The sequence below is a fragment of the Staurois parvus genome, unplaced genomic scaffold (genome assembly GCF_062004578.1).
Source record: "Staurois parvus isolate SC_StPar_1 unplaced genomic scaffold, SC_StPar_1.0 ptg000703l, whole genome shotgun sequence".
Taxonomy (NCBI): domain Eukaryota; kingdom Metazoa; phylum Chordata; class Amphibia; order Anura; family Ranidae; genus Staurois; species Staurois parvus.
Genome location: NW_028318499.1, coordinates 591,360 through 608,644, shown reverse-complemented (window position 1 = coordinate 608,644; position 17,285 = coordinate 591,360). Strand labels below are relative to the sequence as shown.

The 17,285-nt window shown below is 41.2% G+C and overlaps 1 protein-coding gene across 2 annotated transcripts in view; it reads right to left on the bottom strand.

Moving 5' to 3' along the window:
* Positions 1-17,285, bottom strand: part of LOC149446013 (queuine/queuosine transporter SLC35F2) — a 433,222-nt gene that overhangs the window by 20,884 nt on the left and 395,053 nt on the right. For both annotated transcript variants that reach the window (XM_089653153.1, XM_089653152.1), the window contains exons 6-7: positions 8,312-8,364; positions 5,892-6,046 (exon numbers count right to left, since the gene is read on the bottom strand). In XM_089653153.1, the coding sequence (XP_089509279.1) occupies positions 5,892-6,046; positions 8,312-8,364 (208 nt within the window). The remainder of the gene's footprint in view (positions 1-5,891; positions 6,047-8,311; positions 8,365-17,285) is intronic.

Below are 17,285 nucleotides of genomic sequence, written 5' to 3'. Positions count from 1 at the left end.
GTAACGTGAGAAACATACATATATAGAGTACATTGTTAAAATAAAAAGATTTTCAAACTAGAAACTTACTGGACATACAGCATGATTTCAGCAGGCATCCTAGCTATACAAGAACAGGCTTTTAGTTATCATTCATTTCTCCACTAAAACTATCAACTACTCTTCTGTCTTTTAAATACTACCTATTGTATGAGGATACATTGCTTTGAAATGGCTTTTTATACCGTGTTCCTTTCATTCATTTCTTCACTAGATTCCTCAAAGAAGAGGATAATGAAGTACGTAAAGTGGTTCTAAAGGCTCAAGGTTTTTACCTGCATGTATTCTATGTATGAAGGTACAAAACCTTCTGTATGCAGAACCCCCCCCCCCCCAATCCTAACCTGAGCTCCCTCCGAACCAGAGATACTCTTGACAGCCTCTGCTCTCTGGGGATGCTTCCTCCTCATTGGTTGAGACAGCAGTGGGAGCCTATTGGCTCCCGATGCTGTCATTCACAATGAGCCAATGAGGAGAGAGCAGGGGGTGGGGCCGAGTCATGGCTCTATGTGTCTTATGGACGCATAGAGCAGTGGCTCGAGGGTGAGCATACAGCAGTGCTCCCGAGGCGAGTGGCTTTCCCTGGGGGCACTGCTTGAGGGAGAGAAGCCAGGGACGCCAGTGGGGACTCGAAAAGAAGAGGATCGGGGTTGCTCTGTGCAAAATCACTGCACAAAGCAGGTAAGTATAGACATGTTTAAAAAAAAAAAAAAAAAGCTTTAGTGTCACTTAAATGGAAAGCTTACGACAATGAGCATAACTGCATTGTATTGGGGACCTTTGTTTGTACCTACAAACTGTTGAAAGACGATAATGCTGCTGCTTTTCCATAAGCAAAATGTAAGTTTTGCAGGTAAGTGCTGTATTTGAGGACCTTAAGGCCTGCTTCACACTTGTGTAATACACAAGAACACACAACATTCTGTGCAGTGACAATCATTTAGTCTAGCAGCTCAATACACAGTACAGAAGGTGCTAATACATCTGTACTGTAGTGCACCACAATGCACATACTGTTGTTGTGTGCTGCATTAAAGGTAACAGTTGTTTTGTTGTTTGTTTGTTATGCATTTATCAGGAAACTTGAAATGAATGGGCTGCCTCAATGTACGTTAACACCCCAAATACAACAAAGTATTGTGTATGAGGTAATATAATGCAGTAGGTAAATTTACCAACTTTTCAGATACTATCCCATACCTTTTGTGCATTTGGTTATGTTTGTTCCTAAAGTGTATCTAAACCCAAGAACAACATTTTAATATATTGTATTTCAACTTATCAGTTCTTAGATGTGGTGGTTACTTTAGTTTTATGGGGTTTTTTTTACCTGGAGACCTGCCTAGTAGCACACTTCTTATCATAGGCTGACAATACTCATTCATTGTTTTGTATTTGTAGAGAAGCAGTGTTGTCACCCTAAGGCTGGGTACACATGGTCCGAATATTAGCTGCTTTAGCAGGAAGTGGGCAACATTTGGATCGTGTTTACAGCTGCCCTTCCTACAGAAGCTGGTCTAAGGTCCGACTTTTGTTGAGGGGACAAGCAGCATCCGATCAGAGCTCTCAGCCAATGGCTGCGAGCGCTAATTAGTATGTTCTGGTGGTCGTGGGGGGGGGGGGGTAATCCCCCTGTCAGAACACAAAGGCACAGTGGAAGAGATCATTGAACCAACATCCCTTAGCTAGTATAGCGATCTCTGGGTTGAACAAAAAAACAAAACTCAATTTGTGTACCAAGCTTAAGACAGAAACATGAAATGGGGGGTGTTCTGTAGTTTACTGTGGGGAACTGATAATACTGCCTGAGATAACATTACATAGCAAATGGGAACTTGCACTTAATAAATAGAAGTAACAAAACATGTATTTTTAGCAGACTATAAGCAAACAATTTGGTGAAGTCTATTGTTAGGATTTACATGCACTTTGATTTCCTTTCATTCATGGTTTAGTTCATTACATACTAGACATCTGGATTGGAAAAACACTTTTTTTTGGCTGACATTTAAAAAAAGTGAAATTTTCTTTCAATAATATTTGCATATAAAACACACACAAGCAATGCTCACAGAACCATTTGAATAACAAATATGTTGTTAGATTGTGCTAAAATGTTGAAACATATTAAATTGCTTGACACTGAATAAAGATCATTTGAATTTTCTCTGTTACTCTATTTTGAAAATTGATTTTTGCCTATCCTATAATACATTAAAACAAGCCATTTATGAAAAAGAAATCTATTCACCCTTAAAATTTAATTCCAATTTTTCTAAATAAGGAAATTGTCTTTTAACTGTGTATGCACTGGTACATATGTGTCTATTTAGTTTATAATGTTGTAAAATGTTCTGTAATGCACTATTTGTTCTATTTGAGTAGTACATTTGTAGACAGGTGTTTGGCTGGAGACAGAGAGTGATTTAGGACTCTGTGCTGCATTGCACTCTGTGCTCTAAACTGACCTCAGCAGAATGGGTTAAGACTACCTCGCCTCCATCCACCCAGGGGAGGTCGCAACCCAAGGAGCTCAAGAGACTTGATGGTTACCAGCACTGAATCATGGGAGATAAAGTTCAGGAAATAAACCTTACTATGGCAGTTAATGGACAATTGGACTACAATTCCCAATGTGAAGAGAGAGCTGTATTTTTCGATGGCTGAATACTAAGGGACACTCTTTTTGCTGCAAGGAGGTGTGCACATCACTGCAGCTGTCTGCACATCAAACTGTCCCAAGCCTGCGGCTGTGTGCTGAGGACCAGAGTCACTCCAGGCAAATTCAGAAGTAATCTTAAACCTGAACAGTGAGATACCTGTTGTTATTTCGCTATGACTGGTGAGCGGACACTGCTGCCATTAACCTGTTGCTGCTAGCAGAGACTGAGCACATAGGGATTGACCATATTGCTAGCAGCATTATTTACTGCATGCAGACTTTACTGGGACTGTACTCATGTGCACCACCGTAAAGTCTCGGCCCCAACACTAGCCAGCTGAAGAACTAGTGCTAAAGACTGCTCTCTCAGATAGCTGCGTCACAAGAATTTTCATTATTGTCCATAGTAAGAGATACCACTTTAGGGACTGGATATAGACTACTGTGTATTGGCTATCATTGCTGTTACTGTTTTCTAATGCCATTACTTATTGCTGATCTTGTGGATTACAAGGTTTACTCTAATTTAGCTGCATATAACTCCATTCTATGCTGCTACACCCTAGTGAACATAGTGTCTAGTGAACTGTAATTGCCCTAATTCTTTTACTTACTCATATATGTGATAACTGCAACCAGTGACAATATATTGGGTTAATTTACCACTAACCAATCTGATGTTTGCTTTTTGATGCTCAGCCTTAGTTTTGTGCAGGGTGTTTATATTTATGCTCCCAGTAGCTGTGCAATATCCATTTGACAAACTTGGTGTGTCAGTGAGGCTGAGGTTGTTCTCAGAGTCGAGGCAGAAGAACAGAGAACCCAATCTACTAATCTGTTCCTGCAGAGTTAGCACTACAAGTTATACTGCCACCTTTATGACGAACTGAACACTGGCAAACAAAATAGCCATTGGTCAGCCAAGTGTAACACCTCCCATTTTCATCATACTTCATTTTTTTCTAGTGTCCAACTAGGATGGACTTTTTTTCTCTATTGAGAAAAGTTCTACTATTTTTATAAGTTATTTTCTCTTTTTCCAAGATTATTTTTCCCTCAATCAAGACTTCATCTACATGCTGCTGAGCTGGGCTCTTAATGCAGTTATGGGGTATCCTCAGCCAAAGCTTTGGAGGTTGCGCCCGAACCCACTGGAGTGAAGATTGTAGGGATTGACTAGAATGTCCTTGAATCACTGGGCTCTGTTTGGGGCACTTTCCAGACCTCTGTGTACTGTATTAGTTAGCCGTTGAATACTTTTCAGATCCAGAGCCATGGTACAGCCTCTGGTGTGACCCAGTCACTGAAGATTCTTCTGAGTATGCTGTGTGGGCTAAGCATCGGGGGCTATTACATTTATTGGTATTATTCGGCACCCCTTTTTCCAATGCTTTTCATGGAAAAGGGTTAACATGCTGTGTCACTAATTGGAGGGTTGCGTGCAGGTACCCCGTGCCTTGCCCCTGCCTTTTCTGCTTCAGGTAGATGTTTCCCACCATTGCTCCAATTTGAAGAGACATATTGTTTCACCTTGGTTGGTTCTTTCTGCTGCCTACGGCGACCTGGCCACCACTGGCCTTGCACCTATGTTCTCAGCAGCTGGTTTGGGACTACTTATGGTTTTTACATGGTGTCTCCAGTAAAAGTATAACTAAAGGCAAAACCTTTTTTCTAGTTTTGGACAGAATGGAGTGGGATTAGAACGCCTATTAAGTTTTAATTGCATATTTGTGCTCCAGTTACAGAGATTCACCTTCTCTGTTTGTCCTTTTTACCATTATCATCGAAAGTTAAAGTAAAAGTAAGATAAAAAAGTAAGTAAAATCCCAAGTTCTGGGTTGTCTCCAGAAAAGTAATAAAAAGGTAATTTGCTAATGGGGGCATTAGTTCTGGAGACCTGGGGGTCCCCAAGGAATTCCCTTAATTTGCAGGGACTTTCTCTAACTTTCTGTTTTGGCTATGGGACAGGAAGTGAAGGTAAATCTCCTCAATGGGACACAGATGACAAAAAATAAACTGATGGGTTATAACCCTCGCTTACTCGATCCAAAATGAAAAAATGTTTTGCCTATAGTTCTTCTTTAAGGTACCTCTGGTAAACAGTGCAACATGTCTGATACCATGACCAAGAGGAACAGTCGGGCTGGATCGGGTCTTTCCAGCTGATGATTCACTGACTGTTGTGGGGTGGCCACCAATGTTCCTCCTCAGGAAACTGACACCAACAGCTTAGATCATTGTCCCTTTCTTGAGTCAATACACACTTTGGAGTCTTCTTTAGCTTCATCATTTATGGCCCCTCCTCATCTTTATCCAGAGAGGAGTTCCATGCAGCTATGTTTGGTTTTATGGGCCAATTGGCAACTGTTTGCTGACTCTGTGCGCAGGGGCTGTAAGCGTACGTCTCCTCCAGAGTCTGTGTCAGACATGCCTGCAGCTGTGGTGGCTTCTGAGTCCCCTGTTTCTAAGGCTCTGTCTGATAAAAAAAATTTTACAAATCCTTTGAGGATGAATTTGTTGCTGAGGAGTCACCATTTTCTGCCATAGCTACCAGGTTAACCAATTGATTTTTTGTTTCCTGGGGTGTTCAGTACTACCTGAAGGCAGCAGTATAAAGCAATTGACTCTGAACAAGTGATTCCGGTGTCCCTTAATGAGCTCCAAAAGGCAGATTTACAAAAATCCTATTATTTTTATTAATGACCCAGGAACTGAAGTGAAGGGAACCTTTTTTTCTATTTAATGTGATTTAGTTCTGAAGGAATGGTACTTGTTGCACATAACATATATATCAAAGGACAATATTCACATTTTCTTTAGCCTAATGCTAGGAGTACTGTAGGAGTGCAATATCATCATTCTTGATTGTGGAAATCAGCAAAGGGGGTCCTCAGCTGTACAGATGATTTAACCAAATTGCAGTGCTTTTTCTTTCATATATAACATTAATTAAATGAAAATCCTATTGCTTTGTATCTGAGTCTATTGCTATGTACAAACACAGTCACAAATCTGGATTGCGCCTCCAGACCATATTGCTCACTATGTGGCCTAAATGGGGCAAACATTAGTAAGTTATATTAAAGGGTCTAACCAGGTCTATATATATTTAATTAGAGTTCCTTCTCTCAATACCCAGGTCTTCATGACTAGTAAAAAGCTAAATTGTAAAAGTAATGCTTGTACCCACCTTATAATGGAATAAGAAGAGACCACAGAAAAATGTGTAGAGTTCTGCTGTTAACATGGAGAGGTTGATTGCAGTAGCACTCGTTTTTTTAATAACCACTGGCATGAAACTATACAGGCCAAACATGCAGGCTGTGAATCCCACATAGAGGAGTCCTGTGAAATAAATAGGAATGCATAACATTTCAGTTATTTTGTTATTGTCATTTATATTCAATGTATTTTTCTCAATCAAGTAGGGAAGAGATACATCCGAAACATGACAATGTACGTAGATATAAGGCAGTGCTAACCAGAAACTTGATGTGTATAGGTAGCTCATGAAAGCTAAAGGAGTCTAACTGGGTTGCTAGGAGTAACAGCCAAAGGTTGTCATTATAGCGGGGGCTGGCAACAATCTTGTGGAACTAGGGAAGGTAAGGTAGGGGAGGATCCTGGGAATCAGCTATGTACTATAAGGGAGATTCACAATTTAAGAACCTTAAAGAACAGGGTTCAGAGACTTGTCAAAGCCTGTAGGTGGGAAATAAGATATCCATAGGCACCCTGTGTATTTTTTCTATATTTAGGTATTCTATCCTGTAATGTTGCCTATATTTTTCCATGAATCATGGCCTGCGTTATCCTATTTTTTGGTCTCCACTAGACAGAGCTTCAAGGTTTTCGTGGCCTTTGCGACTGTTTGCCTAGCAGCCAGGGTAATCTGCAAGTGTAACAAACTTGTATGGTTTGCTGTGTTTTTGTTGAAGAGAGCTATAGTAGGATCAGGAGAAAGGGCTGTGCCAAACAACACCAACAGCATCCTAAACACTTCTGTCCAGTATGTATTAATTAAAGGGCAGAGCCACCATATTTTGAGATGGTTACAACTTCACACAGCTGTGAAAACAGGCTGTGGAATAAAGGAGTGCAACTGTGGCTGTACAAGCTGGAACTAGGTACCATCGAGGGAGGACTTTAAATGAGTCTTCCAAGACTGCTACATTCTGCAAGCAGGATTTAGTATCCTTCCATATGTTGTTCCATTCCTTTGGTTTTAGCTGAGGTCAGATCCCCACTTGTGCATATAGGACAATGGGTGTGGGAATTTAGCTGATAACATATGAGAGTATAAAATGGAAATAAGGCCTGCAGAGAAAGTCTTTGTCATGCATTCCTATGTGGTCATCTGGTATTAAAAAAAACCTTATGTGGATGGTTGCAATATATTTTCATTGCTTATTGCTAACTTGCATTATTTGTTTTTCACAGAAAACATATAATAAATCTCTAATTCCACTAGAATAATATGTTAGCGTAGATAAACATATACAGTATATTATTATTAGTACTAGAATATTTCCAGTTTAAACAGAAATCCTTCCTGCTTATAACACTTCCATGCAGTAAAAATGGGGATCCTATTTAGTCATAACACAGAATCTCCAACTGGGTGCCCCATGTTGTTTAAATTACTTTTGAAGTATGACTTAAGTTGAATGACTATGGATGTCATTCAGCCCAGAAGATTGAGAATGGCTTGTGGTGAAAAAGAAAAAAGAAGTACTGTGGGGGAAAACACCAAAAATAAGGTAAGTATTGCAACCTGAGCTGTTTTTATTTTTTTATATTTTAAATGCGATCTGGGGACATTATAAAAAAAAAATCCTGGAATTGACGTTTATTGTAGTCGTAGTAATAATCATATAATATGTATACGGAAAAAAAAGCTTGGAGCCTGTTTGGCAGCATAATTTATATATGCCCAGGACAGCAGTTTTACGTCTCCTAAATGTGCTGAGCTATCATTAAAGTGGCTGCAAAACTCAATTTATACTTTAAATCCCAGACTAGACACATATAAATAAATACAAATAAAATATCTATTATGCATGCATGTTTGTCTGTGCACACATATACACAACATTGTAATGTAAGGAGTGAGAAAGATCTATGACTTTCAATGTGATTTATTTCCTGCCATTATACAGACTAGTTTAAAGAAACAAATTAAAAGTCTTGCTCTATTAAGTAGTAGCTTAGGCAGACTTAGATATACGGTTGTGGAGACAATTTACTGCTTTCTCATTTGTGTGCTTTATGCATAGTTTGCTCTAGGCAATTTTATTTTATGAGAATTATACAGTGAAATTTTGTCTAAGTATTTGTGTTTTTATGGTCATTACTGTTAATAGTCTCTGTATTATTGTGGTTGCCGTTAGAGAAAAGAAAGTGTTATCCTGTGTGATTTTTATTTCCACACAGGGGTCTCCTACTGGTGCAGTTCTCTGTCTGTGATCATGGCGCAGTAAATGTTATATAAGCCAGTAGGTGGAGAGCTCATTTAGGAAATGTTATGAAGTGGCTCCAGCTTTGATAAATGGCAGGGACTCTGCTCATTGTTTAGCTAAGCATTATAATGACAAAATTGAAATGCCTTACCTATTTGCCAGTCCCAAGGTACCTTTAACAACTCTTTGTGTTCCATTATTGCGCTGAAAGAAAATATATTGTTTTTACAGACATGTTACAACAAGGCACTATGAAATAGGGTAAATCAAAAAGAAAATAAAAAGGGATAGATTTTTCTTAAAGGTAAAGTGCTTTTGACTTTCTGTTGGCTCAGGGGTCATTCTCCTAAAGTGAGTGGCCAGTTTGCTTGGTGAAGGTTTTTGCACACTGGTGATCTCTTGAGAAGACTGTGAAAATTGTCACTTTTTGGTTATTGGACTCTGGGACAGTGTATACAGTTCACAGGGAGATTAATGGACATTTCATTATTTGATTGATTATTCATAATGTTTGTTCTACACTCTTTTGTTTATGTTTACAGATGGTTATGTGTTAAACCTTTAGTGTTTAGCAGAGCATCCAATATCACATGGCATATGGATTTTATTTCTGTTAATTCACTTTTCATTTCTCAATATGGTTAGAGGTGTGTGACAGCGTAGATTGATTCACATTGATAGTGCTGTATATAGCTGATAATCTCTGAGGGGTGAAAACCCTGTGTAAGAATTTTACATGAATGTATCTTTCTCTGGCAGAAATCATATGGGGGAAGTGCTGCCACACTCTTTCTTCCCAATCACTGTCTGTCAAATTTGGGAAATCTCTCTTCCACACATGAAATACCTGGGTAACCTTGGAGGTGTCTTTACTCATTACCCTAAGGTACAGTGAAATGAGGAACATCGCTACCGAGCAGGAGGCCAGGAAATTGAACTTGTGGGCATATCAAAGTTGTAAAAACCTGAAGAACATCCAGGTAGGTGGCTGGAAGTTGCATCTCAATTCATCAAAAGGAAGGAGATGTCCTTCAGGCATAATATACAGCAGGATTTAAATTCATAATCTAGCCCAAACCTGTGGATCTGGTATGAATTAGATGTGATAGATAAGGATCGCCCCACAGACACGTGTGTGGAGAGATAATCTGCGGTTCACTCAGAAGCCACATTTACCTGTCGCCACACCAGCACAATGTTTTTCATAGGGGTGGTAATGATTGGATTGGTTTGGGGTCCCCTAAACACCTAGTTACTAAACTCCGAGTATGAGCTTAGGAGTGCTGCCTCCAAACTCACCGCTGGGTAAGTGTTTACCTGAGCAAACCACCATCCGACTGTGATGAGCATAGTCGCCCATTAATATTTCTTAAAACGGAAGAACCAAACCTCCCAATGAAAGAGGAAGCTGTAGGGTAGACCTAGCTACTCTGAGGGTGGGGGGGGGTTCCCACCCAAATAAAGGAGGCGATGACCTGATCAAGTTTAGAAAAGAAGGTATTAGAGATAGGTACAGAAGTCTTTCTAGGCATTCAGGAATTTTGGAAGATAGTAGAAGGTATCTTAGGAGGCGTATTGGGAAGTTCCCCTTTAAAGGTCAATTTGGAGATGTTGCTAGCAGAGATGTCTGTACATTTAAAAGACACAGGAGGATAGTTTCAGGAGAGAGGTTATATAGGTCTTGTGTTCCACAGGCTCAACGTTTCTTGGGATGAGACTAGTGCTAGGAAGGAGAGTGACCATGTGAATGGCAGATGGCATAGATGTGCTGAGAAGAGGGGAAGAGTATTTATACAGTGGGGTTGAGAGAGATGCTTGTTGCTTGGATGTCCTAACTGCTGCCAAAGGGAATTTATGTTGTGCTATGATGTTCTGAGAAACCGTGTTTGGACAACCTATCCGTAAAAGGCCTTTTTCATTTTCTTTTAAATAAAAGGGAGTGGATGAAGCCCTTAAAGCTCTAAGTTTGAAGCTAAATTCCTACTTATGTCTTGAAGCGACCCTGACTAGAACATTACTCATACTAATTCTGCCTTCTCAATAACATATTAAATAAATATGGATTTTATTGCTGTGGCATAGCAATATGAAGATTTATATTGCTGTTAGCAAAATCATAAAATGAACAGTAACAAAGTCATTGTAGATCTTCCGTTTTTCTTAATTAAAATAATAAACAGGTTATACATACTTGCTCTGTGCAATGGTATACTTCTTGGTGCTGATCAGCATAACTAATTAGATTTTTGCTGTAGAGTACCCCGGGGCCCCTTAACCAAAACCCTTGCAGTATTCAAATGTTGACTTTTATGAAGATCAGCTCTGACACACACCTCCCCTGTATCACACAATGCGCCTCATTGACCTATTGATGCCTTTGTTAGACTGCACTGTGAATGGGTCCTTATTCCATTTGTAGAATTCTGCTATGTTGTATTCGCATCTAAACTGACGACATAACTTAAATATTGTAATAAAACAATATCCTTTCTGTGGAAGCCCAACTTCTTTGCAGTGCATTATTGCATGCAGTTCACTGCATTAGTGCATGTTATGTTGTGTGTTAATGTATTGCGTTTAAAGCAGCCTATTCATTTGAATGGGATGCGTAAGACACTAAAAAATGGACATTCACTATTTTTTTGAAGCGCAATGCACCACAGCGCACGGAAGTGATTTCAGGTGTGTTACTGTAGCGCAACAGTGTGAACAGTTGAAGCACATGATAACCTTTGGAAAATTAGAGGCTGCTATTAAAGTGATACTAAAGGCTTAGAGTTAAAAAACAAAATTAAACCTACCTGCTCTGTGCAGTGGTTTTGCACAGAGCAGCCCTGATCCTCCTCTGCTCAGGTCCCCCACCGGGGCTCTTGGCCCCTCCCTCCTGTTGGGTGCCCCCACAGCAAGCAGCTTGCAATGAGGGCACCCGAGCAGGCGCGTTCCCAAGCCGCTGCTTTGTGTGCCCATTCACACTCAGAGCCAAGGCTTGGCCCTGCCCCCTCTCTTCTCATTGGCTCACTGGCTGTGATTGACAGCAGCGGAAGCCAATGGCGCTGAGGAGAGGGAGTCCCGGGATAGCCGAGACCCCAGTGCACACTGCTGGATCGAGAGGGGGCTTAGGTACAGAGAATGCATGAAGGTAAAAAACCTTGAGCCTTTACAACCACTTTAATCCCTGCTCATCAGTAACATGCTGTGCTGTAACTGTGACAACAATGGTGTTACTATTCACACAGTATGTACAGTATCTCACTAGCAACTATGTGGCAAATGAGGTTTAAAGTGGAGTTCCACTCACTCTGTAAAAAAATAAAAGCAGAAAAACTGTAGCTGCTGACTTTTAAAAAACAGCCACTCACCTGTCCCACGATCCTGCGGTGCCCCCGCCGCAGCTTGTTTCACCAGCCGTCCTGTATTCCAAGCGCCGGTATCTTCCGTGTGGGCTTCACAGCCGGGTGCCCACTGTGCATATGCAAGTAGTGCTGCGCATCGTGAATGGCCTGGTCTTCTCCTGGGACCTGTCACGCGTCCCACAAGACTACGGGGAGGGAGGGGAGGAGGACAACTTCCGCTTCTGATCGCCTAGGCAATTGCAGCGGAAGTGAGAGCGGATAACTGTCAACTTTGGGTACCTGCTCCCCCCACGTTCCCCAAAGGTGTCAATCCTTAATGGGGAACGGTGGACCAATATTTAAAGCGGAACTTCCCTTTTGCGTGGAACACCGCTTTAATGTTGACAAATGTAAAGTTATGAGCTTGGGGGCTAAACACATTCATGCATCATATATTTCTAAAGCTAGAAAATGACTTTCTTGTATTAAAAGAGACATAGACTGCAGAGAGAGAGAGAGAGACATCACTTTGTTCATGTACATATCATTAGTAACACCTCATCTGGAATATGCTGTTCGGTTTTGGGCACCAATTCACAAAAAGGATATCGGGGAACTGGAGAAAGTACAGAGAAGGGCAACCAGACTGATAAGAGGCATGGAGGAGTTCAGCTATGAGGAAATATTAGAGGAACTGAATTCATTCTCTCTTAAGATTTAGGGGAGATATAATAATTTTGTATAAAATCACACTGTAAGTGATCCATATAGTGAACTTTGTGCAGTTACTCACGTTTGCTTCAAGTGTGCCTATAATATATTGCTGCATGGTTTACAGAATAAAATAGGTAGATGGAATGTATTTCCTGAACCATGTAACCATATGCTATCATTTATTGAAGAATATTCACTTGCAGCTAGATGTAGAACATGACATTTCACTTTCTGAAAGTGCTTTTCGATCAGTAAGATATTAATTGTAGCAGTACCCCTGAGATGTTGTTATTTTAGATTATGTTAGAAATGGATGTTCATCTTTTTAACATGTAAACAGAGGCTGAAATCACAGAATAACATAGATTTGATTGTATGCACCTTTAACCACTTTACTACTGCGCTATAGCTGAATGATGGCTACAGTGGGGTAGTCCAGTGCTGGGAGAATGTCATACAGTATGACGTCCTCCCAGAACACGCCCCAGCAGTGCACACCTGGCGCTGCCTGTGATTGCTGTGCCCTTTGGACACAGCTGATCACATGACATGGTAAACGCCAATCATAGCGGACTTTTGCCACATGATCAGCTGTGTCCAATCACAGGTGATCACCATGTAAATACACAGTGTGAGAAAAGTACTGCCAGTAACAGACAACTGTCAAAGCGGACATCTGCAGTGATTACCCTGATTATCAGTGCAGCCCCAAAAGTGCCCACAGTGCTGCACATCAATGCCCAACAGTGCTGCCAATCTGTGCCCTTCAGTGCTACCTTTTAATGCCCTTCAGTGCCACCTATCAGTACCGCCTATCAGTGCCCATCAGTGCAGCATCATCCGTGCCTCATTATAAATTCTCACCAGTACCGCCTCATCAGTGCAGCCTATGCAGTGCTGCCTATCAGTGGCCACTATTTTTGTTCAGAGTGCAAAAAATAAAACAACCATTAGTGATTAAATACCACCAAAAGAAAGCTCTATTTGTGTGAAACAAAAATGATAAAAATGTCATATGGGTACAGTGTTGCATGACCGCACAACTGACATTCAAAGCGTGACAGCACTGAAAGCTGAAAATTAGCCTGGGCAGGAAGGGGGTAAAAGTGCCTTGTAGGCAAGTGGTGAAAGCTGAACTCCAGACAAATGCCTAAATGAACAGATAAAATGCACGTATGAAGACTCTTTTACTTGCCAAAGTATTTACATTTGTTGAGGTTAAAACAGTTGTTCCTGACAGCACAGGCAAGAGGCATGACTCAGCAGTTAAACAATACATCCAGGTCTTGTCTGTGCCCCAAGCTGCGATTGGACAGTGGAAAAGAAGAAGACTGGTGAGCGTATCTCTCTGTCACTCTGCTCTCCTCCTATCAGCATTTTCCTTGTTAGCACATGAGCACTGCACTAATTAGCTTTGCGTACTCTTTCTCCCTCTCCCAGTCTGAGCTTTGCTGCCCAGGGGATTGTAAAAGGCTGATACAAGGTAAACGTCAAGTAGTAGTAACTTTTACAAATACAATTAATATTTTAATTTAATTATTTAAACGAACAACTACCTGCACAGTGCTCCAATCAACAGCACTCAGGGTACCTGCTTGAACTCTGGTCTGGCTATCTGGCATGCTGCAAGCACAGGGTGTTTTAAAGCGGCACTCCACCCAAAAGGGGAAGTTCCGCTTTAAGCCCTTGTCCCCCAGTCCCCATTAAGGTCTGGCACCTTTGGGGAGTGGGTACCCGAATTTGACAGGTACCCGCTCCCACATCCGCTGCGATCGGAGGTGGAAGTTGTCCTCCCCCTCCCTCCCTCCCTGTAGTCTTCTGGAACACGTGACAGGTCCCAGAAGACTACAGGGCCATTCACAAAGCACACTGCTTCTCACCCATGCGCAGTGGGCACCAGGCTGTGAAGCCGCAAGCCGTCACAACCGGGTGCCCACACTGAAGATGCTGGCGCCAGGGAGAGAAGACAGCCGGTGAAATCAGCATTGGTGAAGACACCGCTGGACAGAGGGACAGGTAAGTGGCTGTATTTTAAAAGCCAGCAGCTACAGTTTTTGTAGCTGCTGACTTTTATTTTTTTTTTAGATTGAACTCCGCTTTAACTAGAAACAGCAAATAGTAAGTTAAAAAAATCGAAAGGACAATACATATTTAGTAGTGTTTATGCAGCCTGACTTAATTACATGTACAGTTGCAAGAAAAAGTATGTGAACCCCTTGGGATTACGTGGAGTTTTGCATGAATTGGGCATAAAATGTGCTCTGAAAGTCATCTAAGTCACAACAATAGAAGAACACAGTCTGCTGAACATAATACTACACAAACATTAGATGTTGCCATGGTTTAATTGCACATAACATGTAAACATTCACAGTGCAGGGAGGAAAAAGTATGTGAGGCCCTAGCTTAATGACTTCTCCCAGAGCTAATTGGAGCCAGGAGTGAGCCAACCTTGACTCCAATCAGTGTGATGATATTGAATGTGTTTCTGACAGCTGTCCTGCCCTCAAAAAACACACACCTGTTTTGGGTTTACTGGTTTCAAGAAGCACTGTCTGATGTGAACCATCCCTCTCAGAAAAGAGCTCTCAGAAGACCTACGATCAAGAATTGTTGACTTGCATGAAGCTGGAAAGGGTTACAAAAGTATCTCCAAAGTCCTTGATGTTCATGTGTCCACGGTAAGGCAGACTGAGTACAAATGGAGAAAGTTTAGCACTGTTGCTACTCTCCCTAGGCTTGGTCGTCCTGTAAAAATGACTGCAAGAGCATAGCGCAGAATGCTGCATGAGGTAAAGAAGAATCCCAGAGTGTCAGCTAAAGACCTACAGAAATCTCTGGCACATGCTAACATTTTTGTTGACACATCTACAATAAGGAAAACATTAAACAAGAATGGAGTACATGGGAGGACACCACGGAGGAAGCCATTGCTGTCCAAAAAGAATATTGCAGAACGTTTGAAGTTTGCAAATGAGCACCTGGATGTTCCACAGCACTACTGACAAAATATACTGTGGACAGATGAAACCAAGATTGAGTTGTTTGGGAAGAACACACAACACTATGTGTGGAGAAAAAAAGGCACAGCACACCAACATCAAAACCTCATCCCCACTGTAAAACATGGTGGAGGGAGCATCATGGTTTGGGGCTGCTTTGCTGCCTCAGGGCCTGGACGGATTGTTGTCATTGATGGGAAAATGAATTCCAGAGTTTATCAAGACATTTTGCAGGAAAACGTACGACCATCTGTCCACCAACTGAAGCTCTGCAGAGGATGGGTGATGCAACAGGACAATGACCCAAAGCATACAAGTAATTCAACAAAACAATGGCTGCAGCAGCAGCAGCACAGAATACGCCTTCTGGAGTGGCCCAGTCCTGACCTCAACCCGATTAAAATGCTGTGGCATGACCTTAAGAGAGCGATTCACACCAGACATCCCAAGAATATTGCTACACTGAAACAGTTTTGTGAAGAGGAGTGGTCCAAAATTACTCCAGATCGTTGTGCAGGTCTGATCTGCAACTACAGGAAACATTTGGTTGAGGTTATTGCTGCCAAAGGAGGGTCAACCAGTTATTAAGTCTAAAGGTTCACATACTTTTTCCTCCCTGCACTGTGAATGTTTACATGTTATGTGCAATTAAACCATGGCAACATCTAATGTTTGTGTAGTATTATGTTCAGCAGACTGTGTTCTTCTATTGTTGTGACTTAGATGACGTTCAGAGCACACTTTATGCCCAATTCTTGCAAAACTCCAAGTTATCCCAAGGGGTTCACATACTTTTTCTTGCAACTGTATATTACCATTCAACTGAGCTTTAAACTCAGCCTGATAGGGTTTATCAACTATTCTCAGCAAACTATTTGATATTGCTTTAGATACAGGCCTTTTTTTGTGCCAAAACGTGCTGGTACTGGATATATTGCACCTCCCAGCACTGGTCCTGTGCTGCGTGCTTCCTATTTGGTAAGCAATTTCTGCACTCGTTGGGAACAGCAGAGTCTGCCATTGGTTCCGGCATCTACTCTAGCTTGTACAGATCTAGATTTAGATGCACTGTTGACTGTGGAGCCATACACACAGCTGCACAAAGATGAGCAATAAGTATATAGCCGCAGAAAAAAAAATAGAAATTTGTATGTTTGAGTGCATTTACATATGTACAAGCAAGGTCTTTACAGAATATTTTACTCAGGATCTTTTTGTCAACAATCATCAGTAAAATGTTATGTGCAACTGGCCTAAGGCTTCATTCACACCATAAAAAACACATATACAAGTGTTTTTTAATTACATATCTGAATGCTGCTGCATTATTGTCTTTGAAGCCATTCACACAGGGCGTAAACATGAGCTGCTTTCAGATCAGTTACACAGAATCCAAAAATCTATGTCTAAGAACATGTGCTTTACACACTTAAAGTGTTACTAAACCCACGACAGTAAAACCAGTCTGTATATGCAGTAAATCATGCTTGTTATACTCACTGTGGATCCTAAAGGGGTTAATCCTCTGCACTGTGTAAAAACGCTGTTTGATTCTGACTTCTCTGATCCTCCCCTTCTTCCAGTGTCCCCCTCTTATCTCCTGATAAGACATATCGTGTGGAGTCACTCTGCACATGCTCAGTTTGGTGTGTATTGCTAGAGAGGATTTTTTTCTTGGCAGAGTGCATGTGATCAGCACAGGGCCAGTTGGCACTGTCCAGACAGGTCAGGGGTTCAGCATCCTTCTAGAGCAGAATGAAAACTCCTCCTACAAGCTTTAACCAGTGCTCTGCTAGACACTGATAGAAGTCACAAGACTGCTCTAACTGCTGATGATATAAGGTATTTAGCAGTTTATATTTACTAAAATAATTGCATTTCCATGTTCTGTGTACTGTGGGAGACCAGATATAGTGAATGCAGGGTCCTGGGTTTAGTAACACTTTAAGCTTATAAACACTTGTACATGCGTTTTGTAAGCACGCAAATTAAGTCTAAACAAAATGGAATAATACATTATCATAAAAACAAATCATGTACACATACACAACTTTACACATTCATGTAACACAGTCTT